Source organism: Pleuronectes platessa, chromosome 19, assembly GCF_947347685.1.
Source record: "Pleuronectes platessa chromosome 19, fPlePla1.1, whole genome shotgun sequence".
Taxonomy (NCBI): Eukaryota; Metazoa; Chordata; class Actinopteri; order Pleuronectiformes; family Pleuronectidae; genus Pleuronectes; species Pleuronectes platessa.
In genome coordinates, this window is record NC_070644.1 from 9,557,206 (window position 1) to 9,583,521 (window position 26,316).

The 26,316-nt window shown below is 42.2% G+C and overlaps 1 protein-coding gene across 6 annotated transcripts; it reads left to right on the forward strand.

Annotated features, from left to right (window-relative positions):
• Positions 1 to 5,524: 5,524 nt before the first annotated feature.
• On the forward strand, positions 5,525 to 23,541 carry mapk10 (mitogen-activated protein kinase 10). Of its 6 annotated transcripts, XM_053411078.1 has the most exons (13): positions 5,525 to 5,593; positions 7,166 to 7,335; positions 11,013 to 11,142; positions 11,521 to 11,579; positions 12,103 to 12,241; positions 12,959 to 13,124; positions 13,658 to 13,729; positions 16,687 to 16,869; positions 18,983 to 19,107; positions 19,718 to 19,744; positions 20,594 to 20,657; positions 21,089 to 21,166; positions 23,399 to 23,541. In XM_053411078.1, the coding sequence occupies exons 1-13, from the start codon at positions 5,528 to 5,530 to the stop codon at positions 23,539 to 23,541; spliced, it is 1,422 nt and encodes a 473-aa protein (XP_053267053.1). In that variant the 5' UTR covers positions 5,525 to 5,527. The 6 variants fall into 6 exon arrangements, with proteins under 6 accessions (XP_053267053.1, XP_053267048.1, XP_053267049.1 ...); XM_053411073.1 differs by lacking the exon at positions 19,718 to 19,744 and having other exon boundaries at positions 5,528 to 5,593; XM_053411074.1 differs by lacking the exons at positions 13,658 to 13,729; positions 19,718 to 19,744 and adding an exon at positions 15,795 to 15,866 and having other exon boundaries at positions 5,528 to 5,593.
• Positions 23,542 to 26,316: the final 2,775 nt, after the last annotated feature.

Genomic DNA, 26,316 nt, shown 5'->3' on the forward strand with positions numbered 1-26,316 from the left:
TGTAATCGGGGAAAAACATTGGACCCGGTCCCAAAACTGAAATGCCTGTCGAGTTGTGGTCTGGCCGAGCTAATTCTCTGTTTTTTAACCCGAGCTGATGTCTGTTGTGCACGCTCCCACAGTATCTTCACTGTTACACTCCAAAGAAATTAATGTAGGTCAAGGAGGTCATTGTTTTCAAACGTGTCTGATTTTTTATTTAATTTAATCTGCTGGATTACACAAGAATGACCTAACTAAGGGAAGTGGATGAGCTGGTGAAGAATCCAGGTTTCTCAAGCATTAACAACCAATAACTCAATAATACATTTTTTTCAAGATATAATATCTTCATCATTATGTAAACAGACATTTGAATGTTGCATGAGTTTGTACAATTGGGTGCAGTTTACCAGACCCCCTCTGCCTTTTATTCTTTTATTATAGGAGTAAGACGGACGTGTGGGGCTGCTTGGCCTTAGTGGAGGTGTGCGCTCTACTGAGTGCCACTCAAATTATATTACCTGCTATGAAAGTTCAAAATTCTGCTGTGGAAAAGCACCGTCGCTGACACATGCACTTAAACTGAACGCAGGCATTATAAATGTTATAAGGAAAATGTCCTCCTGTAAAAAAAACATAAAAAGACCCCAAAGGTCGTCGGTGCCAGAGAACTATTACAACCCATTGTTACCTTTTATTGCTGGACGACCTCTAGCAGGAGCAGGGGGGGGGCCGGGGTTGATGGTTGGGTCTCGATCAAAACAGAGAACTTGAAAAATAAAATTGTTCTTCTCCTGTGTGAAACCAGTTATCAACATTTCTTCTATCCTCGATTAAAAAACACAATCCGTGATCATTTCCTAAACCTAACCAAGAAGGTTTTGTGACTGTTTGACGACCGAAATCTCATGTTTGTCATTTTTAACACAATTATGGATGTAATTGTGGTAATTGTGGTTTGGATATGTTGGCCGTAGCTGCTGTTGATCACAACAAATCTCCAGAATCTAAGTACAAGCATTTACTCATTTGAATAATAATTTTGGGGCCTCTTTGCTATAAATCCACAGTCACATCATATTCATTCCCTAGTTACGTGCAGCTATAGGCAGAGACATCTTTAACGTCAGCCTCTGAGCCCATGGTTTGCACCTCGGCTTCCAGGCGAGAGTAGAAAACTGGTAAAACAGGTGCAAGTGGTAGAACAACTAAAGTATTTTGGAGACTGAGTGCCAGGATAGAGAGTTCCTGCTGCATGATGGGAGCCTGGCTACCCAGTATGTAGAGTGATCATTGCTCTGCCTGAGGCGCTGTTGTGCTCATGGGGGTGGATGTAACAGAAAGCCCAGGATCCAGATAACAAGTACCAGCTAAAACTGCAGAACACAGACCCACACACCCACACACACACACACACCCACACACACACACACACACACACACACAGACACACACAGACACACGGACACACACAGACAGTTGCATAATTCAGCATCAGTATGGTCAGCACTGGACATTAATGGTCGGCTAATCAGAAATATGCATTAGCCCATTCTAGATAATTAAAACATCCTCTCAGTGTTTTCTTCTCTCTCCATTTCATTCTTGTAGTTTCTTTTGTTTTCTTAATTACATTTGTTCTATCAGCGCAAATGATCACTTCTTTTGTAATTGTGCTGCAGATTTGTGTCTGTGAATGTGTTTGTGCGCGTATGACAGAAAGGTGCTGAGACGCAGTGTTGTGCGCTTTCAGATTTCATCTAAAATCACTTAGTTTCACTTGTCAAATTTCACAGCTGATTCTGTTATCTTTCAATCTGGACCCTATGTTTATAAATGCGGGGGCGTAAGTGACACAAAATGTCCAAAAAAATTACGTCATTTTGGCAATAAAAGGCTCAAATTGTTATTCTGGTGTCTGGCAAAAATTGCACGTGTCTCGCTCAATGAGAAGTTTGCCTTATTTCAACAGTAATTATATGTTGCTGTGGTGTGGGCTTGATTGAACCGTGATTACTCGTCTCTAACTGGTCTGCCATGAAATTGTTTCTTCACAGGCTCTAAATTGTCCCTTAAACTGGTTTGAATTTGCGATCACTCTCTTTTAAATGCAAAATACAAACGTCAGCAGTCGATTCCAGAAGAGGGATATACTCTTAAATCCTCCTGAGCAGTTTTACAGAACCTATCGCCCGGTGCAAAGAGTCCAGAACCCCTGCAGGTCCTGCATAACAGCTGCCGCTTCCTAAACTCTGATGCAACAGCTTGAAATACTCCTGAGCAAAGCTTCACGAGCAGCAAACAGGAGGGAGAACTGTTTTCAATATCGTGGTTTATGTTCTTATCTAGCAAAAGTTGCGAAATATTAACTTCCCTAATTATCTTTCTTTCACCAGATCAAGCAGCACTGTTGTTAGTAAAGGTAAAGTCACACAGTGTCGGGATCAGTTCACCACAACTGTCCTGGCACAGTTTCTTTTCTAATGTATTTTCACTTTTGAGTTGGGATGGAAATTCTCAGTTTCCGAGTCCCAATCAAAGTGCTTCTGTAACTGAATCTCAGTGCAGAGATTCCATCTCTGTGAGATTTGCCTGCTTTTATTAAATAAAAAACTTTTTGCATAAACATTTGTCAGTACTAGAAGTAAGGTTTAAAAAATGTACTGTTTTAGTATTGGTATTCAGGCACTGTTGCACTGGCGTCAAAGGAAGTGGAGTCAGTTGATCAACAGTTTTAATGTGATGCTGTATTAAGAGCATTCACCACAGTCACTTTAGTTTGTATAGTTTATAACAGCTAAAGGATCCTCACCACTACACACTCACACTAACTTTGAGTCCACGATAGTTTGTATTGCAGAGCGAAGGACATGTTCACAGCAGGAATGTGGTTAGATCATGTCCATATCTGTTATATGTGGTTCCTTTACACTGTCTTTATCACTAATTAATATGGATTATGATTTATTGTGGTGGACAATAGCATCCAATGGGATTGAAAATCTCTATTATCCCATCCTGGCCCTACACTTCAAGCTTCCTGCTTTTTTTCTTTTGCTTGTCAGAATGATCTATGGGCGTTTTAAGGACTGGTGCTGAGTGTAGAGTCTCAGCTATAAGCGATACAGCATTTCAACCACGACAACTATCAGCACAATCTGGTCAGAGGGTTGAACAAACAAACACAGAATCGCTGTCGCAGAATTAGACTCGTCAGCCATATCTACTTTTTATTTATTTGTCATCATTTTTACTCTGTGAATTTGACCAAATATTGGTTTAAATCCATATTTAGGACTTCCCACATTTCTTATTTTGATGCTTATCTGTTGATCCTGCCGTGAAAAGGCTCATTCCATCAGAAAACATGGATCAGTTACAATTCAACAGGATATCCGTGCAGTAGTTTTGGTTGATTCTGCTGAGAACTATAGAGAAAAAACAGTTTTAACCACTGTTACCAAATGTAGCACTGAATGGAAGCTACTGCTCCCCCTCACAGCCTGGTATCAGATCCACGGAGGATCCAGGTGGTGTTTGAATTATTACAGCGTACATGCTGCTGCAAGACAAACATCTCGGCCTTTCGAGAGGTTTTAATATCTAATGTACACAGATGGCTAAAGATTAGAGCATCGCACACACGGCCAGCCAGAGGTGGTCCGCTCGATTCGGTGTTGACTTGTTGGATTAACCGCAAATATTCTGCAGGTTAATGTGGTGCCGGTGGTGTGAGTCATGGGACACATACAGAAACGACTATCCCTACAGGGAATACGGCTGATGCATAGATCACGTGTAGAAATCCCGTCTGAAAACACTGTCTCCTTGTTACCGTCCACTTTCCTGCTCATTTGATCTGATTCTTAATTCATCAGGCAGTCCTCCTCTCAGCCGTCCCTCTTTTTACTACTACAATGTTATGGTTCATGCAAACGCAGCCCACTCACAGTACGACTGTCCACCATCACTTTGTGCTGTCACTCTGCATGGGTCTAAAGTAAAAAGGTCGGGCCTAAAATAGGTCAATCCGGAAATCTTTTACCTTTGTGTCCTTCATCTCTTATTTAAAGCCGCCCTGCTTCCTTTGGGCATGGCAGGGACACTGAAGCTTTAACCGTGGCATCATTAAATCATTGCTGGAGCTAAAGGCTGGTGTCCAGGAAGTCCTACATGTTCACCCTGAGAGCACTCCACATCCTTCGTGTCAGGGACATCGTTACCACAGTCCCATTCAATCTGAGCCCCAAAAAAGAAAGAATAAGTCCTGCTATTTTAATGCCACGTGTTATTTTATTCAGAAGACATGATCATTAGCACATCGGGGGCTACAGTACCTGGAAAAGCACTGGAGTCAGAGGCACTGTGGGCGAGAGCTGCAGCTTGGCTTTCAGCTTGATGCGGGAAGCCTCTGTCGTTCTCTCCTTCTTCTTCCTCCCTCGCACAGTTTTGAACTGATCAACACAAAAAAAGCTCCAGAAAATGGGCAAATTGAAATTAAACTAAGTTAATCTATTTGCTGCTCCCTCACAGCGAAAGCAGTCATTTACCCAAAAATGGCTACACCGTTTTTTTATGCAAATGGCATCTCTAATGACACGGACTATTTGAAAGCTTGTTTTTATGTATGACAGCGGTAGTAAAATATAAGCTGTTAAAATTGAGTTAATTATCTCTGCAGTCCCGAAATAAACTCATATGTCCCTTGAAGGTCAGAGAGGTTAGGAATTCATTGTCAAAGTAATAAAGAGGGAGTGCAGTTTAGTGAAATGTTTATCATGTTGGTTTATTGCTGTTTAATTTTTATACGGATTTGTGCTGCTAAGATTGAATAATTCATAAATGTGCAAATTCAAAAACTCATATTTCTTTGATTACCATGAATAGACAATAAACACTTAAAAAGTAAATATACACTGGTTTAAAAGCTTGCAGGTTTTTAAAAGCTTGATTGAGATATATTGTCAGTAGCTGCAGACAGCGGCTGGTTAGCTTAGCATACGTTTGGACCCAGATTCACTTGCACCTCTAAAGCCCACAAGTTAATTAGATAAACTGTAACATGTAGGAATGTATAGAAAAGATGGACGACATAACCAAAAGTGTCTCGATTGGCACCTGGTCATAAACCACACCTCCTCCATGTAAGTGGACGGGACATGGACCAAATACAAATTTTAGGTAGTTCTTATCACACTGATTTGTGCTCAAGTGTTCCTTTTCCACTAAGTTTGGTTTTAATTAATTATTTGATGCTGTAAGAACAAACATTAACAGACAGACTTTATCAAAGAAGAAAAAAGTCCCAAGCTAAAAAAATATAAAAGTACTTGCATATACAATGGAGTATAAAGACAAGAGATGTTCATCTTGCACATTTTATATTTCACTCCTAATGATTTGTGTGGTCACTTCAGTTCCCATCACACACAATGAAAAAAGTTGCAGCTCATCTACTGTTACTTCCTGTTACTGAAGCCGACGCCACACACACACACACTCCCTCTCTGATTCCCACTCTCCTCTGTTTGTCTTCCAGGTATTTATGAGCAGACATTTCTTATATAACTGCAGCGAACCAATCCTGGATGTGAAGATAGCCTTTTGTCAGGTGTGTGTTCCTTACAGGTAAAAAAGGTACAGTATACATTCCCTTACGTTTCCCCTTCATTGCTCTGTATTCTGTGTTGTAATATACACTGTTGTGCACGCCTTATTTTAAACATCAGCAAAATGTGCTTAAGACAAAAAGGAACATAATCCTGTTAAATGTTTTATTGCAAAAAGATTTCCACTGGGGAGGAGACGCTGGGGTGTAAATATCTCAGACTATAGCAAAGCTACAAATATTTCAGTTAGACCTTGTTTTCCATATAGCTGTAGCTGAGATCCCTGCACAGGACAAAAAGGCAAAGTGTCTTCCTTTAATCGCCTGTCTCCTCTCGAGATGTGGCGGCGTAAGTCATTTCATAAACTCTGCAGTCTGCATCACAGGCCTGGGTGGGACGACTGTGTGTTTTGCTGCAGGCTAACGCTACAGGCTATTTCCACGTACCCAGAACTTATTAAGTCGCTTTGCAGGAGTTGTGTGTGCCAGACATGCACGTGGAGCTGGACATTTCACAGCCACTGCTGCTACCGCTGGCTGCACAGTAGAAGCAACTTCACTGCCATGCTGTACATATAACATATATTCAATTTGTGGGAGCCCGTGGCCTTCAGTCACACACAGTGATATTACTCTGTTTGTTCGGTCTGTGAGCTGTGTTGTAATCACCCAGTCTGTAATTAAGTGATATTTTTGTTGTGTCATCATTTGTGCCACTCCTCCCTTCTCTGCCCTTTAATGTATGAATATCTAGTTAAGAGAGTAAAGACCTTAGTGGCATGAATGACACTACATGGCTTTAAAATACTTAATATTTCTGCATGCAAAGAACTGTGTAAACTCAACAGCACTACTCGCATTTAAAGTGTGTCCAGTCAGTAGAGTGACACCTCCACCAAGGCCCCAGAGTTCACTTCTCAAACCACATTTAAATCAGCTAAATTTAAACTTTGTTTGTTTTTTGGTTATCCTGCCGAAAAACAAACAGATAAAGTAGAAAACGTGAAATCCTTGGTGGAGGTAAATAAGATAACATTTACTTTATGAATGTTACACTTAACCTGTTACAGATATGCACTCTGGAAAATTTGGTGTGGACATTTTCCTAACTTTTAGCTATGACGAAGGCAGCAGGAGATTATCCAGGTTAGACGCCTGTTTACAGCACACTGACACTGGCATCGGCCCTTATCCGCATCTTGACTGGTGTCTTCAACATATGTGGAACCTCATTTTTAAAGAAATTTAGATTTGTCTTTTTTCAGTTTTTTGTTTGTGGCTGTTTAGAAAAGTCATCAACCCTCTCACTCGCTCCGAATGTCCAGAGGTTCCCCTGATGTATTCCCATATGGGCTCACTCGAAAATGTTACGGATAATTTCCAGAGCGACTGTCTCGGACACTTACGATCTTACTTTACATTCCATTTGGAAGGTTTCAGGAAAATGTCCAGGCCTCAGCCACTTTATTTTAAGAGTTGTTGATGTTCTCACAGATGCTTTCTCACTTTTCCAGGTCAGCAAACACATAAATAACCCCCATCGTGTTTATTTCCTCTGTTGTTTGCCTTCTGCAGGGTTTTGGAAAACAAGTGGATGTGTCATATATTGCCAAGCATTACAACATGAGCAAAAGCAAAGTGGATAACCAGTTCTACAGTGTGGAAGTGGGAGACTCCACCTTCACAGTTTTAAAACGTTACCAGAATTTAAAGCCCATCGGCTCCGGGGCTCAGGGAATTGTCTGGTAAGTACTCCAACCCTGCATTTCCTTTATGTCCTGTTTAATATCATATTAGGCTATTTGAATTGTTTTTTTATGTTGTCTTTAATGCATGATTATCTCATTTAGCTGTTAGTCGTTTCTCTAATTGCTTGTAGTTTATTGCTGTGGGGGATAATTACTGGAGGTGAAACGCGGCTCGTTGTTTTTCAGCATGGAGCGAAGGAGTGTTAAATAGATTGACTTAATTACAGAAAACCATGTGACGTTTCCATGATTAATGCTGTTGATTCGGCAGTGGGGAAATCAAGTCTTCTGTTCTCTGGTGTGGTTTCATCATAACATTTGAGAGCACAGCGGGGAAGCCATGTGACTCATCTCCACAGAAACCGTGAGCTGAGCAAAGTGGCAAACGGATAGATCGGCTCAACATTGAAGATTGAAAAGGTTGTGGATGTAGAAACAATTCATTGGGCTTTAATCTTGTAAAGTTATACAAGTGCAGGTTCCCCCAGAAGGTCTTTTAAAAACCGCCAATCAATGTAAATCAATGGAATTATCTTTCAATCTTAGACGTGAGACTTGATTTATTATAAGTCATGTGTTAATGGGAATATAGGCATAATTAACATGCTTAGGTTCTAGCTGTATCACAAAGTCATTAAATAATAATATATTCGTTATACCAAAACTAAATAAGGAAAACGTCAGCACACGTTTGGAAATGAAAGATAAGTGTTGCTACTTCTGTATGAAAGATATATACATTTTTATTAATTTCCCTGGGGGACAATTATGTATTATAGCTCAAGAATAAACACAGGTAAAATAGAATCAAAATAGAATAAACATGAATAAAATAGACCTTTACAAGTATATATATATATATATATATATATATATATATATATTACAGTAGGAGCAGGACATCCCCAAGTGATGGGCTTGAGCTAGTGGTGTAAATCAATCTCAAAGGGTCATAGAAGTAAGTCACAAGTAGCGTATGTTAAAAAAACGTACAGGAAACAAAGATTAATAATAATAAAGAATGGATTACTATAGTGTCACTGTTTTCAGTATTCACACAAATAATTAAAAGTTATATCAAAGTATCAGTAGTACAGAGGCTGGAAGTAACTATCAAAAATGACATTAGTCCTTTCTGTGATACTGCTTGCTGTATATGTAAAGTGTCTGGCCTTTCATAATATTTGAATTGATTGGGTTGATATCCTCTCGGGCACGACGAGCTGATGACACATCTGTTGTTCAGGATGTGGACGTGTCGGCCATAGCGGCCCAACAGGATGGGGACTTAAGTGAATACTTAATCCCGATTGCAGGGAGTTGGTATTCGTTGTGATTCATCTCACGCCTGCCCTGTCAGAACGCAGTGGAACCGCTGCCAAGGCTCCTCTCGAAGGAATGTGTCCTCCACTCTTTGTCAAACAGATCTATAAGTTATATTCATGTTAATGCCGTGTCACTGGGGCGATATACGCTTCCCCGGAGACCCTCCCCGGGATGAGGCAAGTTAATTGCAAGTGTCTCTTATATAGTGTTTGAAGATTCACTGGCTCTCCCCGCCGCAGACCCCCCCCCCCCCCCTTCTGCCCTTCACTTGTCCCGTTTCGTTGTCCTTCCTTGGCGTCCCGTGCCCCCGGCGCTTCTCCCCTTCCGCGGCGAAGCGATTTTGTGCACGTGCAAAGGAGCTTGGGTGCTGCTGTAACTGCTAATGCTGGGGCCGTGCCCATTTGAAGGATACTGTCGAGATGGATAGCAGAGAGACGGTGCAGATCCAATTTAACCTGCACTGGTGTGTGTCGCTTGGCACAGCTGTCATCTGGTGTGTCACGTGGTCACGGTATTACCACAACCAGACCACATGAAAACTGGTATAATGTCTCTCTGACTATAGACATAAAGAAACAAATAACAAACAATATGGTGGAAAAAATTATTTATGATGATAGAACTATTATGATTAGTGACTTGCTTAAAATTCATGATCTGCAGCATAATTCCTGGATGACTAAATCCCATGTATTGAAACATGTATTAATTATACAACAAGCATACATGCAGGGTTTGATACAGAACAGTATCTATACCAATCTAAGCTCTGCTGTTCCTAAGCGATCAACCCTGCCTCTGTGAAGCCTGACAACATGGTAGCGAGGGGAAAACCTGCAACACTGCTGCAGCTGAATCTCTGCGTCGCCCACAGACGTCCCAATCTGTGCACAGCTCTGCCCTCTGACCCGCGCTCAGTCGGGATGAGCGTATACATGCATCTTAGGCGGGGATGAGGGCTTTAAGTAGTTTAGCTGGTCATGACATCATCTTTCACTCAGCTAGAGAAGTGATGACTGACTCAAATCCCCGTTGGATCAATGCTTTCCTGAAGGCCCCGCTGTTTCCATGGTCACACATCATCCCCGGCCTGCAGTCTCCACAGAGACACGACGAGCCGCTGCACATCCCACTCAGCCGTCCACGAACCCACGCACGGCAGCGTCTTGATTACGGTTGCAATGAGGCGGCACACAGATGCCCCCCGAAACTCGATTTGCGGGCACCGTGCATCTGGAGAATCTGTCAGAGAACGCACAGGCTGAGCTGAAGCTGAGAATGTGAAGCGCGTGGCACTTTTATTTTGCGGGTCTTTCTCGTCTGTGTACTGCTCTTTGTTGAAAAGCAACTCAAATCTACACAAAGAGCCCGAGTCCCAGAGGTTCTCAGGGGTTTCTGTCGAGCCAGCAGAGAACTCACTCTGCTGTAACGACCTCTACGATAGGTGGAGCCACTTTGTGGGAACAGAAAACATCAGCGTAAAACTTTTGTTTCACTGTATCGCACTTTTTTTGTTTATAACCGGGCAACTATTTGTGATTAAGGTTTGTGTTGTAGCATCGTTATCATCACTGTGATTAGCAGCAGGGTAATTAAAGTTCAGTTTTGGGAAATATGATGATTCGAATTCCTCGACCTCCCGTTATTCCAACTTTCTTCCACCATTATAAGTAATATTAAAGTTCCCATTTAAATACCCAAAAGTAGCCATTTTTGACATTTTGATGGTCACGTTTTAATCAAGACACTAAGGAGAAATACTACACTACCCACAATCCTCAGGTTTAACTAATGACGTCTCTATGTGGTGGAGCTGGCCGTTACCATGGAAATGCTGACCACAACTGTGAAAATCCCGTTGGCTAAAATCAGATCATTCAGTGTTTTGCGTTTACCACTAAATCGTGTTTTATTTGTCACGGTTCATCTCGTAGCTGGTCGTTCCAGGCTTAAAACTCTTTTAAGGATTTTCTGAAAATCTCAATGTAGAAAATGAACTGGAAATTTACCGGCAGAAACAGAGCGACTCTAAAAGTGGGCGCTCACTGATCCGCTCTATTCCTTTAAATGCACATCCCTTTTTTCCTCTTGACAGCCACAACGAAAAGAGCGTTACTCGTACGACCGAGGGAAACAAAGCGTTTTACGGATAAAATTGAGCTCAAAACAAAGTCATCTGTTCGCCGGTGATGTGAGAAATCATCTTCTTGTCTTTGTGACCAATGGCATTCACCGTGGATTGTCAGAGTGACAGGCAATCACACAGAGTGACTCATCCAGCCATGAATACCGGGGGAAGAATTGCTCAACTGTTCTGTGTGTTTTTCTTTTGTCCTCTTCTCCTGCAGTGCGGGTTACGACGCTGTTCTGGACAGAAATGTAGCCATCAAGAAGCTGAGCCGACCCTTCCAGAACCAGACCCACGCCAAGAGGGCATACCGGGAGTTGGTGCTCATGAAATGCGTCAATCACAAAAATGTAAGTCCCCCTGGAAGCAGGGAAGGAGGGGGATGCATCTATTGTTGGACAGAAAACCACTTTTTATCTGCAACCCAGCCGGCGTCTATTTCGGGTCCCTGATAAATCCCTGCGCTACAAAATGGAGATGAGCGACTGCAAATGTTGTGACTAAATTCCAGTGCCTCCAGAAATGGAGTCTGCGCCCTTTCCTTCCGTCTCCACACTTATCCCCTTCTCTTTTGTTCCAACTCACTTCCCCGCTTCTCTCCGTCTCTGGCTCAGCAGCGTCCTTCATCGAGGTCGTCACCAACTTCCACCCACAGTCCCTCGCTTTAACTCTCATCGCTTGCGAGCACTGTGTGTTGATCCTCTCCATCTTCTCCCCCTCTCTTGCAGATCATCAGTTTACTAAATGTCTCCACGCCACAGAAATCATTAGAGGACTTCCAGGATGTGTGAGTATGATCAACATTTCTTCGCATGATTGCGTTTGCAAGAAAAAGATCTGATCGCAAGACAGAGACAAAAAAAGGGAAATTATTTGGCATGATGTGATCATTACTCCTTCGCACCTGACATAACCGCTGGAGTGTGTTGAGTGAGAGTGACTGTACGTGTAATCTGAAGCTGCCTGAGATATCCTGTACCCAGACTGAATGATGAATGAGAGTGTGTTCACTTTCAGAACAAGCTATAGAGGGATTCATGCCCAAAAAAATTCTGGATTCTTCCTGTGGATTTTTGCGTAGATGCAATAAAATTACGTCGGTAAACTATAATCAAAAGCCAGGTTAAAGAGATAGGGTTTGTGGTGAAAGATGTCATCACTTCTTGCTGCACTCAGGACCTTAGGTACTTGTTCAGCTGGGAGCCTAAAATCAAAAAGCTGCCTTGCCAATCTTGTCTGTCAAACTAGCTTAGCACACAAATCACCACACAGCTCGCCAGTCACTCAACCTGCCGAACCCCTTTCCTCAGGTACCTTGCAATGGAGCTGATGGATGCCAACCTGTGCCAGGTGATACAGATGGAGCTTGACCATGAGCGAATGTCCTACCTGCTCTACCAGATGCTCTGTGGTATCAAACATCTGCACGCAGCTGGCATTATTCACAGGGTAAGAACCTCCGTTTTCCGTGTTTAACTCCAGATTGATCGGTCTGACACATGTGTGATACATGAATAAGAATCGCATTAAGGCAGGGGGAGGGCGCCCCTGGTGGTGCAGAGGACAACTGGCACCAGGTGGGTAGCCAGGGAAGTCCTGGACACGATGCATCAAAATTGACTGTAGAATGTGTTACAAGAAAAGAAATCCCTATTTACAGTTTCATGGAATCCCTATATTTATATATAGCTAACACACTATTTCATGACAGGATAGTCACAGTCTGCAGTTTGTTAATTTACTTCAGCATAAAGATCTTAATCTGGGGGAAACCGCTATCCTGACTCTTTCAAAAGGTACAGCAACAAATAGTTCCACACACAACACCCCAATAGAACCGAACTGTTGTATTGACAAATCAAATTACATACTGCACATCAATTAAGCCTGAGAGGAGCTGGAGAGTTTTATTACATTCAGTTAAAGTCAGGCGAATGGGGTCCCCTTGTTTGCAGTCCCTGTGCTATATGGACTGACTTCTGCTGATGTTTACATATTACTTATAGCCCAAAATCTATTTATCTAGACCATTGCTATCTTCCAGTTTCACCCTTTCAGTGTTGGTGAATATTAAAGTGACGTTACATACCTGTCATGTCTCTACTTCCTCAGACAATCGCAAAAATGACATGATAAACTTCATGTCCGTGTTTCTCATCTCTCCAGGATCTCAAACCAAGCAATATAGTGGTGAAGTCAGACTGCACTTTGAAGATCCTGGACTTCGGTCTGGCGAGGACCGCGGGCACGAGCTTCATGATGACCCCCTATGTGGTGACTAGATACTACAGAGCCCCAGAGGTTATCCTGGGCATGGGATACAAAGAGAATGGTGAGAGTCTGTACGAGCTTGCATGAAACAAATTCCCGGTCATAGAAACTAAACAGTGTTGTAATCTAGCTCTATCACTAAATTACTGCAGTTTATTAGAGCTCTACTTCCCTTAGACTGCACTCTCATATGGCAATGAACCAACATCTTGTAGTTGTACTTCTGAAGCAACTGCTTTGTCTTAATGGGACTTTTGCCTATTGCATTGATTATAAAATCTTAAAAACCATTCTGGTCAAGTCAAACTTTGCAAGGGCTCATTAGCCATATTTCTTCCCTTAATGGGAACCAGTCGACTCCAGGGGTTTGTATTTTTCAGCCACTGGTTGGATCTTCTCAGACTACTTTCGGTATTTTCTGCTTGTCCTCTACTTAAAGTCATATTGACGTTTATGTTACAGACTTCATTAATTATTTCCCTCTCACCAAATAACAGCTTCTTTCTAATCACTGGTTTCTCAGAGAGCTAGATGTGTCACTAACCTTCTCTTTCCTCTCTCTTTTCTTTTGCTCCCTCACCTCTGTGCGTGCAGTGGATATATGGTCGGTGGGGTGCATTATGGGAGAAATGGTTCGCCACAAAATCCTTTTCCCTGGCCGGGACTGTATCCTTGTTGACACAGAGCAACGTTAATAGATGGTAACACTATTTATTTTATAAAAAGTATTTTAAAGTCGTCTTTAAAGTTCCTGGGTACAGATTTAAGTAGTAACAGCTGGAAAGATGCAATGCCAAGTGCAACACGGTATTTGATGGTCACTTCCTGCCGGGCCCGGTGTTCCCTGTATGTTACTGAGGTGAACTAAACCACACTCACATCTGTCTGGCTTCATCACACATCTGTCTGTAACCGTTCCAACAGATCCCCTTTTAACACTTTCAATACGACTGGCAATAACATCATAAAAGAAGCATAATACATTTCCTCTCTCCTGTCTGTGTGTCTGAATCTAAAGCTTCCTTCAGTCTCACATTTTAACGAGATGAAGTCTCTCTCCCTCTCTCTGTCTGTGTGTCTGAATATTTTAGTGCGTTCTATTCGCGGTGTTTGTGCAGAGCTACCTGGTGTGTTCTCCTGCAGTGAGGGAGCTGCAGTCGCAACCCCCATGACGACTTTCTTTCAGTAGGACAAACAGGCCCCCACGCTGGGTTCGTGCACATTTCGTGCACACGTGAAGCACATCCTGTTATCCCAGGGTGTCCCCATGTGTGAGTCAGACACAGTTCTGAATCTCTCAATGAATAAATAACGAGTAGCTGGTCTATTCATGTTGAGCATCTGCATAGTCAAGCTCATTTGGCAAAGTGAGGAAAGCTCTCAAATGTTAGACACTAACATGCAACAGCAGGTTAGTGCTAAAACTATCATGATTGGGAAGTATCAAAACGAGGATAGACAGATAGACAGATAGATAGATAGATAGATAGATAGATAGATAGATAGATAGATAGAATATGATCCAATTCCTCATTAAAATGTGTAAAAACATCTACACCTATGTTATACATTTTGTAGACTTGTGAACTTGCTGTGATTGTTGTTTCCAACAATATTCCATCACAGAAACACCCAAAGATAATGCAACGTTTCATTTTTGCCCTTTAATTGCATCTTATCGGCTTCACTTGTGGCCATAACTTTTGGGGCAAACCATGTATGACAGAAAAAAAAGACTTCTGTCATACAGGTGGTAATCGAGACGCAGTGGCTTCACTTTTGGGCAGCAGTCAAGTCGTCCATCTTTATATCTGGTCTATGGTCACACCATTGCACTGGGTGACATGATCTTTTATTATGATGAACATTGGAACTGTAGTTGGTTTTGAGTCAGTCCCGCAAGCACCAACCTGCTGCCATAAATAGTCTCCATCTGGAATATATAGGCTGACGGTAGAATGTCAAGTTTCGGCTTCTCCGTGGGATTTGTTGACAGTAACAAAAATATGTCACGTCGGCAGCTCTATCCTTTCTCATAGTTTAGTAGCATCACACATGAGAAGGGAGAGACACAGCATCCTTGGGACTGCAGGTGCTTTTATCTAATGACCTCCACATCCCTGAACTAGCAGTCCCCCAAAGATTAACGCTCTGGAGGACCGTGAAACCCCTGCAATGAGCTCTGCCGCAATATCTCTGCTCCCGTCTCTGCTCTCACAATAACCTCCACCTCCTCCGCTCTTACTGTAGATCAATGACAAGCAGTCGCACACACACTTTTATTATCTGCTTATAGATCAGTTCTGGACTGGTACCCTGCCTTACTACTAATCTTAATTTACTTCATGGACTTTTTTCGACCGGAGATATCGACATGTCCGAAGTTCTCTGCACCTTCCCGGGGCGTCTGTAAACCCATGATAGAGAATAGCAGTGTTTCTACACAGGTCACCGCACAGCGAGCCTCAGGGTGACCGGGTGTTCGATGGCCATTTAGCACAGCGCTGTGTTAAATGAGTGTGTTGAGAATTTACAGGAAAATTGATTCTGGTAGTATTTTTGACTCGTTCGGCCTGTGACACAAAATTACAGCTTCAAATCTATAACCTAAATGTATATGTGAATGCAACAGGTATACAGGTAATCTTGGAGGTTGGTAGATGTAGGTAGAGCTAGTGTGTTCTTGCTCGTCCATATACATGTGTGGGTGTGTTCATGTGTGTGTCCCCAGTGGACATGTGGTCAGTGGGCTGCATCTTTGGAGAGGTGATAAGAGGGACAGTGCTGTTCCCTGGGACTGACCGTATCCTTCTGACCTCCCGCCGCTCCTTCACTAACCGCTGCACATGTAAACCTTCACGGAAACCTACTTTAGAGCTTGTTGTGCTCGGCTGCACGATGCTCGAACTCAAAACACCAACAACAGTCATGCCTTTTTGGCACTGGCACCGGTGAACCCAGCAACTTGCTAAAGAGCCATGAATAAGAGCCTTCGCGGATGAAAAAAAAAACACCCCAAGCACCGAGTGGAACGCGGCCAATGTGCAACGGAGACAAAAAGGAGGTGGAAGAGTGTGGCGTTCCAGCAAGATGAAGTAATGGGGATCTGCGGTGGGCCTGGCAGCCGACTACCTCAACTGGCACTCTGTGTGAGAACATGGGGAGGGAGGAGGGGTAGGAGGAGTAAGAGGAGATATTTGTCAATAGAGGAGGAGAAACAAAAGCCGACACACGAAGAGTGAACAGAAAACGTTAAATTCATTAAAAAAGATGGATCAGGAAAATGTATTACACACAGTTATTTTCTTTAGATATAAAAGTTTCAATGGTTAATTTGGAAAACTTTGGCCTTTTTCACATCAACTTTTCTTATCGTTCTAAAGAGCATGAGATCAACCACTTGTTGATACATTTAGTGATAACAGTCTATAAAACATTTTTTATTTGTTATTTTTTTCTGCCATCACAACGCCGAATATAATCAGGCCAAACTTCAATGAGGAAATGAAAAGATAATCCTGTTTTCTTTACTTGTCCTAAACACAAATAGTGTGTGTGTAGTATACAGGAGGATGCATATTCCATGTGTGTGTATTACCCTTAATCCTGACCCGCCACATCAGACATCGACCAGTGGAACAAAGTGATCGAGCAGCTGGGCACGCCCGCAGCAGAGTTCATGAAGAAGCTTCAGCCCACGGTGAGGAACTACGTGGAGAACCGGCCAAAGTACGCAGGCCTCACCTTCCCCAAGCTGTTCCCCGACTGCCTCTTCCCCGCCGACTCCGAGCACAACAAACTCAAAGGTGAGGAGCCGTGGTTCTCTACTGCAGGTGATGAGATCACAGTGACCGCATGGACTGTTTATATGTCCTTCATTTGACTGTTTATTTAAAATCTTCATCGAAATTGGTGGAGAAGCCAACAAAGACAGGAAGTGAAGGGAGAGAGACACGCAAGGAACAGAAAAGCTTCAAAGTAAAACATGAAATAAAGAATGGAATGTGCCAAAAAAGATTGTAAATCGTTATAAATCCCCCTAAAGACAACACGTGGAAAACAAAAAGGTAAAAGTTCATAAACACAACAAGTCCAACCAAGTAAATCATGACAGGTGATACAATAATACAGTTTATGCAACAGAAGATAACTTATTATAAATAAAGGTTTAATGTTACTGTACTGTGCTGACAGGTATGTTCTGCCTTTGGGCCTTCACGTTACACTGAAAAAAGTACTTTTGTTCAGGGAGCCTTTATGAGAACTCTATGTATTTCTTCCATCGCACGTTAAACGTGAAGACGTCTTTTCTCTCGTGCGTCTCGACTGAGGAGTGCAGTCTCTCCGCCTCGCATTCTAAGAAGGGGGGGAAAGTCTCTTCAATAAAATGAAGCAAAATATGCTTTTCATGTCGCCTCACTCTCACATCAAAGCTGCTGCCGGGTGAAATTCCTCATGAATCACTATTGTATTCCAGCAGCTACCTGCTGAAGTGACAGGGTTGGAGGAAACCCAGAGAAGAGAGAGAAGCGGAGAGAGTGTGAGGCCGGGGTGAAGCGCTGCCTTTGTTTTATGTCTTGTACCGTGACAGGCAGGATCCCAGTCTGACATCCTGTGGGCTTTGGTTATTTTTTGAACTGCAGGAGGAGGCAGACGATGTTGAGGAGGAAAACGGGGGGAGGAGAGTGAAAGAGGAGTCGCTTTACAGATTCACCATCCTTCTAATATTGATGTGTTGATTCTGAGGCAAAATGCAGCAGGTTTCACCAGGGCTCATCTTTCTTTATCCGCTCTTAATACAGTTTCTTCACTCCGCTGCTGCTGCTGCTGCAGAGATATTTATAGTGAAGGTCAGCGTGTGGGAGAGGGACGGTGTGTGTGGCTGGGGGGTTCTCGCTTTCGGATCAGTTCAAGAGGTCCTGCAGGGGATAGACACTGACCGACTGAACCACTGGTGATGCTGAGGGCTTATTGTCTTTGACTTTGAGAAGCCAAAGCCATAAAAAAGATGAAAAAAATAAATATATATAGAAATATGCCAGTTTGAAGTTTCATTTGAAGTTTGTGTGGCCAATAATGGTCATTCTGTACATACAACAAGTTGTAGATCGCAATTATTCATAATGCACAAAAGAGTTACAATAGAGATACTGTTTCCTATGTTTGTATTAATGCTACGACTTGGCAAAAGACCCTGATCCTAATTTCTTAGGGCTAATAATCCTGCAATATTATTTGTTTGTGTGTGAAGAGTTGTGTAACTTTATCTATATCATTGTGCGCGTAATCAGATTTGTAGATGTGTAAAATGCGTGCTGAGCTTTACAAATATTTTCAAATGGGTATTAAGAATCAATGGGTGCGTAATCAGATTTACATGTGCATGAGATTTGCAACAATTGCGAAGTCCGTCTGAGTTGAAAACTGATGACTCGTCTGTATTTCCAAATCTTGGAGCCAAAGATAATGTCGTCAGATGTCTTGTTTTTGTTCAACCAGTTGAAAGAAGCCTGAAAAACATTCAAGCAAACAAACAAACAAGACAAATGTATGTATGTTTCCCACAAAAGTAAATATTCATACAATAGACCAGCTATCAAAATCACAGTATATATTTATGTGTCTGTGCACACTTTAAATCGTACCCACACATAATCCACAATATCAAATAGTCAAAATAAAGCTCTGCCACGTGACTGGGTTGCAGTGAAGGCCTAGTTTCATTTGACAGGCTGCAGATGTTCATTATTCTCTTTTAATCCCTGCTCTCTCCATCTATCTCTCCTCCCTTCCTGCTTTATTATGTTTTAAATCCCCCTCCGGCACGTTAGCGTCATACAGAGGGAATAGTTTTTCTTTGCCTCAGAAAATCAACCAGATGTTGTCTTTTTTTCTTTCCTCTCCTTTTTCAAATCACAGCCAGCCAGGCCAGAGACCTGCTGTCTAAGATGTTGATCATCGACCCGGCTAAACGGATATCTGTGGACGAGGCCTTACAGCACCCCTACATCAACGTGTGGTACGACCCGGCTGAGGTGGAGGCGGTGAGTAGGCCTTTGGCAGGACTGTGCATTGTTTACATGAGATGTCGACATCATTTTTGTTGTCGACATCTCATTTAAATCTTCTCTCCCATTTATGATTTTTCTTCTTAAATCTTTTTTGGGAGCTTTTCCTCCTAGATTAAAGTTTTTTAAATACATATTTTTAACAGCTACGCCGTCAAAGAGTGACTCTAACATAAGAGAGGTGGTGTCTCTGTTGTATTCTGTGAACTTTTTCATCAGCGCCTCATTAGTATGAGGTGAAAGTGAGATTGGGAAATAAAAAAGCCAATCTCCAGCTGGATACAGTTGAACAGATACCACACTGTTGAGTGCATGAGCAGGTGATGAATTTATTTTAATTTTTTGAAAGCAAAGCCTTACTGGTTAGCCTTACTGGCCACATACACCTCTATTGTAGTGTTGAATCGTTTATGGAAAGTTTTTATGACTGTACCCATGTCTTGTGATGTGTAGTTGCTCGTACTGGTGACGGTTCCAATGAATGATATTGGTGTCAGAGTTGATGTGGTATGTATAATATGGCTGTGAATGAAACCCCGTTTTCTGCTGTTCTCCCCTTCTCTAATGTCACCTCATGCTGATGAAGGCCAGAGATCTCATCCAAATATCCATGGTAAATAACAACCGCCCAACATCGAGAAGCAAGGAAAGAAAAGAAAGAAAGAAAAATGACTCCTCTATCGGTCTTTTGTTTCTGAAGGCTGGAGAAAGCACTTATAGATCAAAATAAATTCATAATATGATATATATGATATGAATCAGGTTTAAGATATTAAGTTGAGCAGTGCCAACTCCTGGACGACACAAGTCTCACCTCTGTCCTGCTGTGGCTGCCGGACGCTGACCTGTAAATGTCATACGTATTTGTGAGGAAGAGGAGGAGGAGGAGGAGGAGGAGGAGAAGGAGGAGGATTATGTTTCCATATCTCTGTGAATAAGTGATAAGAGGAGGCTGTCTGAACACCAGACGACATTTTTCTGTCCCATTAGATGAAATGACAAACCTCTTGCTGTTCATGTTCTTACCTCAGTGTCTGTGTCCGGTATTCAACCCTGATTGTAAAGCTCTAAAACATTGTGATGTGTAATTTGCCTCGAGGACAAAACAATTGCATTGTTGAGAGTTTATTTTGAGTGAATATACTTCATGAAATGTTGAATTATGTTAATAGATATATTTCTTTTGTTCAGACATTTTTTTCATACCCATATTTTTTAGTGATTTATCACTAATTTCACCTAAAGCTGTATAATATTGAATCTTTTTTTTTAAATGGGTATTCTATCTGGAGATTCTCAGTGTTAACAGACACATTCATTTTATACTGAATTAATATTGTTGATGGGGTTGTTTAGCTAAACTGTCACTAAAATGCACTCTCTCTCTCTCTCTCTCTCTCTCTCTCTCTCTCTCTCTCGCTCTCTCTCTCTCTCTTTCTCTCTTTCTCTCCCTCCCCCTCAGCCTCCACCTGCGATCTATGACAAGCAGCTGGATGAAAGAGAACACTCCATTGATGAATGGAAAGGTGAGAATACTTATTTAAAACTATTAATAATATGATATATATATTGTAGTAGAAATGACCAAAAGTAAATAAAATAGTCTGGCAAAATGAGGAAATTCTGTATGTGAGCTGTATGTTCTGAGAATGTATCACAAAAACAACTTATAAGCCAATACTTATTTATATTTCATACTATTGTACTTTCATGTACGTATCCTTAATTGTATTTAAAAAAAGAAATCAAAATATATCAAATAAAATGAATATAATAATATAAATGACCAAAAGAAAGTAAAATACTTACATTAAAGTTATCCTCTGTGTACATTTACCTTAGGCCTTAAAGCCCCATTACAGCGTCACTGCAGCTTCTGTTGAAGGATATGAAGGATTGAATATAGTTTTGTGTACATGTTTCGTTGACCCTCTCTCGTTACTCTGCTCCCTGCTAGAACTCATCTACAAAGAGGTGATGAACTTTGAGGAGAGAACGAAGAATGGCGTAGTGAAGGGACAACCTTCACCTTCAGGTACTCTCAGTGCATAACCCTAATGACTCTGTAAGTGAATCTACTATAATCTCTCTGGAGTTTTCCCCCCTTTGTAAATAGAGTTACCCATTGTGCTGTTGACCATGTGTCCCCGTCTCTTGCATCTCAAGTTAAATGTCGTTGAGTTCAGTGGTGTCGTCCTGTGTATTCGTTAAAAGGAAACTCTCAGACAGCTAATTGATAATAACTGCTAATATCGTGTATATATGTTTGAAACATGTCATGGGTAAAGGTTCGGGTCCGATGGGATCCATCACAGGGAAGCTGCAGCTCATATTTACGCTTCTCTGCAAATGACCTCGAAGGAGATGCAGTTTTCATAGTTGGCCACCGAGAGGCAGTATGGAGGCACGTTGATTGTTGTTATTTCTTCATTAGAGCAGCAGCTTTTCTTCACTAAAGAAAAGACATTGGGTCAGTTTAGAAGATGAGAAACAAATATCATCCTGCACAGACAACAGCGCTACCTGCTGTTCATTAGAGGTGATGGCGGGATGTGCGAGAGACAAAATGAATGTGCTGACCTCACGCAGCTGACCTTTAAAACATCAACTTATACCAAGCAGCATTTCAACAACACACACACACACACACACACACACACACACACACACACACACACACACACACACACACACACACACACACACACACACCTTCCATCATTATTACACACAATAAGAGTTATAATCCCACATCATAGCTTTTGCTCGCTTTTTCTAAGATAACTATTAATTAAGTTATGATTTTAAACCTTAATTAATGTTTTTGTCTCAGTAATTTGTACTATGGTTGACGTGGAGGTCATTATTCTCCTCCTGCATGGCCATTTTAACAGATATTTATGATGTAACACTGTGAAGCTGACTTAAGACATTTGCGTTCTCACACATGGCCCGTCTGGATAATTTCAGGTTAACGTCGGCCACTAAACCTGAATTACTGTCGCTTTATTGTGGGTCAGCTGAAATGCCCACCAGCCTCCTTTAAGCCATTACAGCCCACAGGGAACAGACACAAACACTGCACGTGCCCTCTGTGCAAAGGATGGGACGGTCATTATGCTCATATTTTAAATACGCGTATATTCTCATACTTCTGGCTTTGCTCTTTCAACCCACAACTCCTGTGGAAAGCAGTCCCTCCATTTTTTGTCTTTTAATGTCTTGGTCGATTTATTGGGGAGAGCAGAATCCGCTCTCTAAGGATGTAATGAAAGTGTCGTCCAAACCCGCGGAGGATGAAGTGTGCGATTCCTTTTACACCTTCTGATCCTTCTTGTTTAAGACGGAGGTTAACAGCCTCGTCCGCTCGCCCACAGCTCGCAGGCTGAATTAATGAGAGCTCAAAAAAGTTCACAGCGGGACGTGTTGGCTGCTTCCATCTCGACTTTGAAACGAGATCGATATCGGTAAATTGGATTGGTGTATTAAAGAAGAAAGACTGTCCTCAGTAAAAAGATAAAAACCTACCTAGTGCTTTCCACTATGTCCAACCATCGCAGATCCTTTAATCCTTTAATAATACTTGAATGCTGAATACAAGTTCAAAATAAACTATAAGACGCTTTTTTAAATTATGCAAACAACCACACACTACGCTACAGCATAGATCGTAAAGATGGACGACCTGAGGGCTCCCCAAATGTGAAGCCGAAGCATCTTGATCCCCTCCTGGTGGCTGCAGTATAGCTTATAAACCCTGCCTACTCCATGTTAGTTGAAGGGGCATGAGCCAAACAAAACGTTAAAGCACACGTTAAACACATTTTCTCAAAGATGTTTTCTTTGTTGTTTTAGATAGTTCTACGTTCAACGATAAAACATAACGATTGACAGCTGACTCTGACACATGATTGGTCAAGAGCGTTTATCGTTTGTATCTGCAGTATATTGGCTTCATTTCAGAATAGTGGGAGGAGCTGGAGACGTGTCGTCCATCTTTACATACAGTCTTTGCTCTGGAGCTTTTCATGATCTTCCCTGTGGACCCCACTGGACCCAAGCCTTCATCGATGTCTCATATAGACTCACATGTGATTGTCTTGTCCCACAGCTGTTGAACAAACTCATTTATACTCAATGTATGTGATCACTCCTCTCACTATATCTACCCTCGGTGTGCACTCCCCTGGCTGCATGTCTGCTCCCGTCTTCGCCCGGGACTCTTTTACGTTTTAACCCCCTGCTGCTGTTGATTCCCTTAGCACAGGTGCAGCCGTGAACAGCAGCGAGAGCCTCCCTCCCTCCTCCTCCATCAACGACATCTCCTCCATGTCCACCGACCAGACCCTGGCCTCAGACACTGACAGCAGCTTGGAGACCTCCGCAGGACCCCTGGGGTGTTGCAGGTGACTAGCAGCCTGCCTGCGCAACCCCATGTTCTTCCGGAGGTGAAGAACCCAACGATCGAAATGGAAAAAAAAGAAATAGTAAAAAAAAAAGAGAAAAGATCAAAATTAATATATATTAAGAGCAAAAAAGTTATGGGATCTGAAATGATGAAATCTAAAAGCCTGTGCATTGTCATTCAAAAACAGCAGTGGTATTTAAACTGAAGTAAATGAGCTGAGGTGTATGTTAACGATTCTCTAGTTGCTTTGCTTATATTACCCAAATATCTTGTATATGGCATCCGCAACAACACGACCAAACGCTTGGACTGGCATCCTCAAAGTGCAAAGTGCATATTGGCTGGCTGCTGGTCTCCCAACTCCTCACAAATGCATTTATGCTCCAGTCATTGTGGCAAGGTGGGCTGCCCATTGTGCTCATCGCTACTGTACAATACAAACCCCATTCTCCTTTTACCCCCTCTTTCCCCCCCCCCCCCCCCCCCCCACCCGGCCCTTATGTAACGACACTGCTGTATTTCAACCCCCCAGCCCGACACAATCCCCGATGTAAGGTTGCCTGAATTTGCGTGTTTGTGTGTGGTTACACTGCAGGGATACGTAGTCACTCTCACCCAGAGCGACGCCACACCCCCTGTGATACTTGTAAATAATGTAATTCTGTACAGCTGAAGGGCACACAGAGTGGGACTGACGGCCAGTACACTGGGAGTTTCTGCTTGGTTTATATTTTAAACTTCATTTTCCACACTATAGCGCACCTTGCCACGTCGCCGCTTTCCACCTCAGTTGCACCCCCACCCCCCCCCCCCCCCGCCTATCGCTGTAGCTCTGCATGATTAGATTTAAAACAGTGCTAATCTCACTGTATGCTGAAAATGAGTCTGCATAGAGACTTTTGTTTATATATGCTGTAAAACTAACACAACTCCAAGACAAGTGGGGGGAGAATGTGTGTGTGTGTGTGTGTGTGAGTGCGTGTGTGTCACTGAGGCTACATCCACACTACTGTCTCTCCATAGGCCACTCTGTCGTTTTAGAGCTCCTAAAATGAAGAAGTTCGGAAAACGCTGCTTAAAACGCTGTTTGAGTTTGAAAACATGTTTTTAGTCTGGACGGATAGAAACAGAGATGTTTGGAAACAAAGATGCAACCTCTTGCTGATTGGGTCTTTGCGGTCACGACATAGCCTTTGCTGATTCGTCAGGCTCCTGTCACACGACCCCCTTCCAGAACCAAAACAACCGGCATCAGCCTCGGTGTAGAACCAGTGTACAACACAACACGATAATGAATTCCGAGCGGACGGGGATTTATTCTGATATGGAGCCTAAACACTTGTGTGGACAGTGATTGTTTTCGTTTGAAAGTGGCATTTTCAAATTAAAACATAGTCCTGTGGATGTAGCCTCAGACTTCAGCGAATGTCAGGCCTGCGTTTGGACTCAAAAGGGTCATCACCCTCCCAAACAACGGATTTGTGCGTAATGTCCCTTTCTTTTTATTATCCCTGGCAGCATATGATTGGCTCCTCCACCACTTCTGCATGTCATTGTGTACCAATAACCCCTCCTAGGCACACGAGGTCGGTCTATATTCCCCTTTGGCGCCCCCACTCGCGTATGATTTAACTCTTTGATACACCACACACTTTCAGAAGGAGAAACGAGTGACATGGTAGTTTGAAGGCGGCCGATGAGTGTTAACGTCGTAGCAATGACTTTAAATTTCAAGTCACGCCCCCAGAAAAAACACATGCTGTGTTTTTCATATATAAAGGGAACTGGACACAGGCACCCCCGTCCGCTATGTTTTATTTCTCAGCTGTGATATTGATTTATTGATTTATTTATTTATTGAAACAGATGGAACCTGAATATGGCAAGTGCCTTTTAGAATGAAGCATTGCAGGTGCAGGGAGTGTATTTTTTTTGGGGGGGTATATATTTTTCACTGCTTCTTCTTTTTCTGCCTTAAAACTTATTGTAATCGACAAAGCCACCAGATCTTTTTGTGCAGGAAAAAAAGAAAAACACTTTTCGTTGCCACTCGAATTTAGTGTGTGAGATTGCTTTCCTTATTGCTTCTGACAAATCCAGTGCTTACGCTAGTGTTTTTCACATCATGGAAGGTTTGCTGCTGTCTTACATTTTCCAATTCCAGTTCTGCAACTATTAACCAGTTCCCATAAAACAGGGAGACCATATTTTCTCAAACTGGGACACAAACGTGTACAGCCCACTAAGTCACATCTAACCTCTTGTAAAAAATCCATTTTATTTCCGAGAGTAGGTGTAGAGTGTGTTTGACTGAGTGGAATCGAAGGAGACAGTAACCGCACCTATCTATCTACTCTATTTATCTATCTCACGGGTCACAACAAGGCTTTGAGCTGCAATATACAATGGCTGCATTCGAGGAGTTGCTGAGCACTTGATTTGTCACATGTTTAATTTTGTGCATACCATATTTATTCTTCGTTTAATAGGAATAAGGGAAGATTTCGTCACTATTATCAATTACAAAGTCTTATTTTACGAGTAGTGAAATAACGTCTGTGATCTATGTTTGTATGAAGAGAAGAAACAAATTACTCTCGGCTTCATGCACAGTTCTCATCAAAGATTGGATCGCCTGTTTTGCAGTGGTATCACTTGACAATCAGGTAAAATGGGGTACAAAAAAATCAAGCGCACACCCTTAATAAAGTGCATTTCTCTGCCAAGGCCCTTTGAATCAAGAAGAACCAAATTGCACACACTAATATATATCAGTC

Coding starts and splice junctions, on each gene's coding strand:
- mapk10 (XM_053411078.1), top strand. CDS start 5,528: ATGAGCAGACATTTCTTATATAACTGCAGCGAACCAATCCTGGATGTG. Junction 11,143..11,520: donor AATGCGTCAATCACAAAAAT/GTAAGTCCCCCT, acceptor CCTCTCTTGCAG/ATCATCAGTTTACTAAATGT. Junction 12,242..12,958: donor CAGCTGGCATTATTCACAGG/GTAAGAACCTCC, acceptor TCATCTCTCCAG/GATCTCAAACCAAGCAATAT.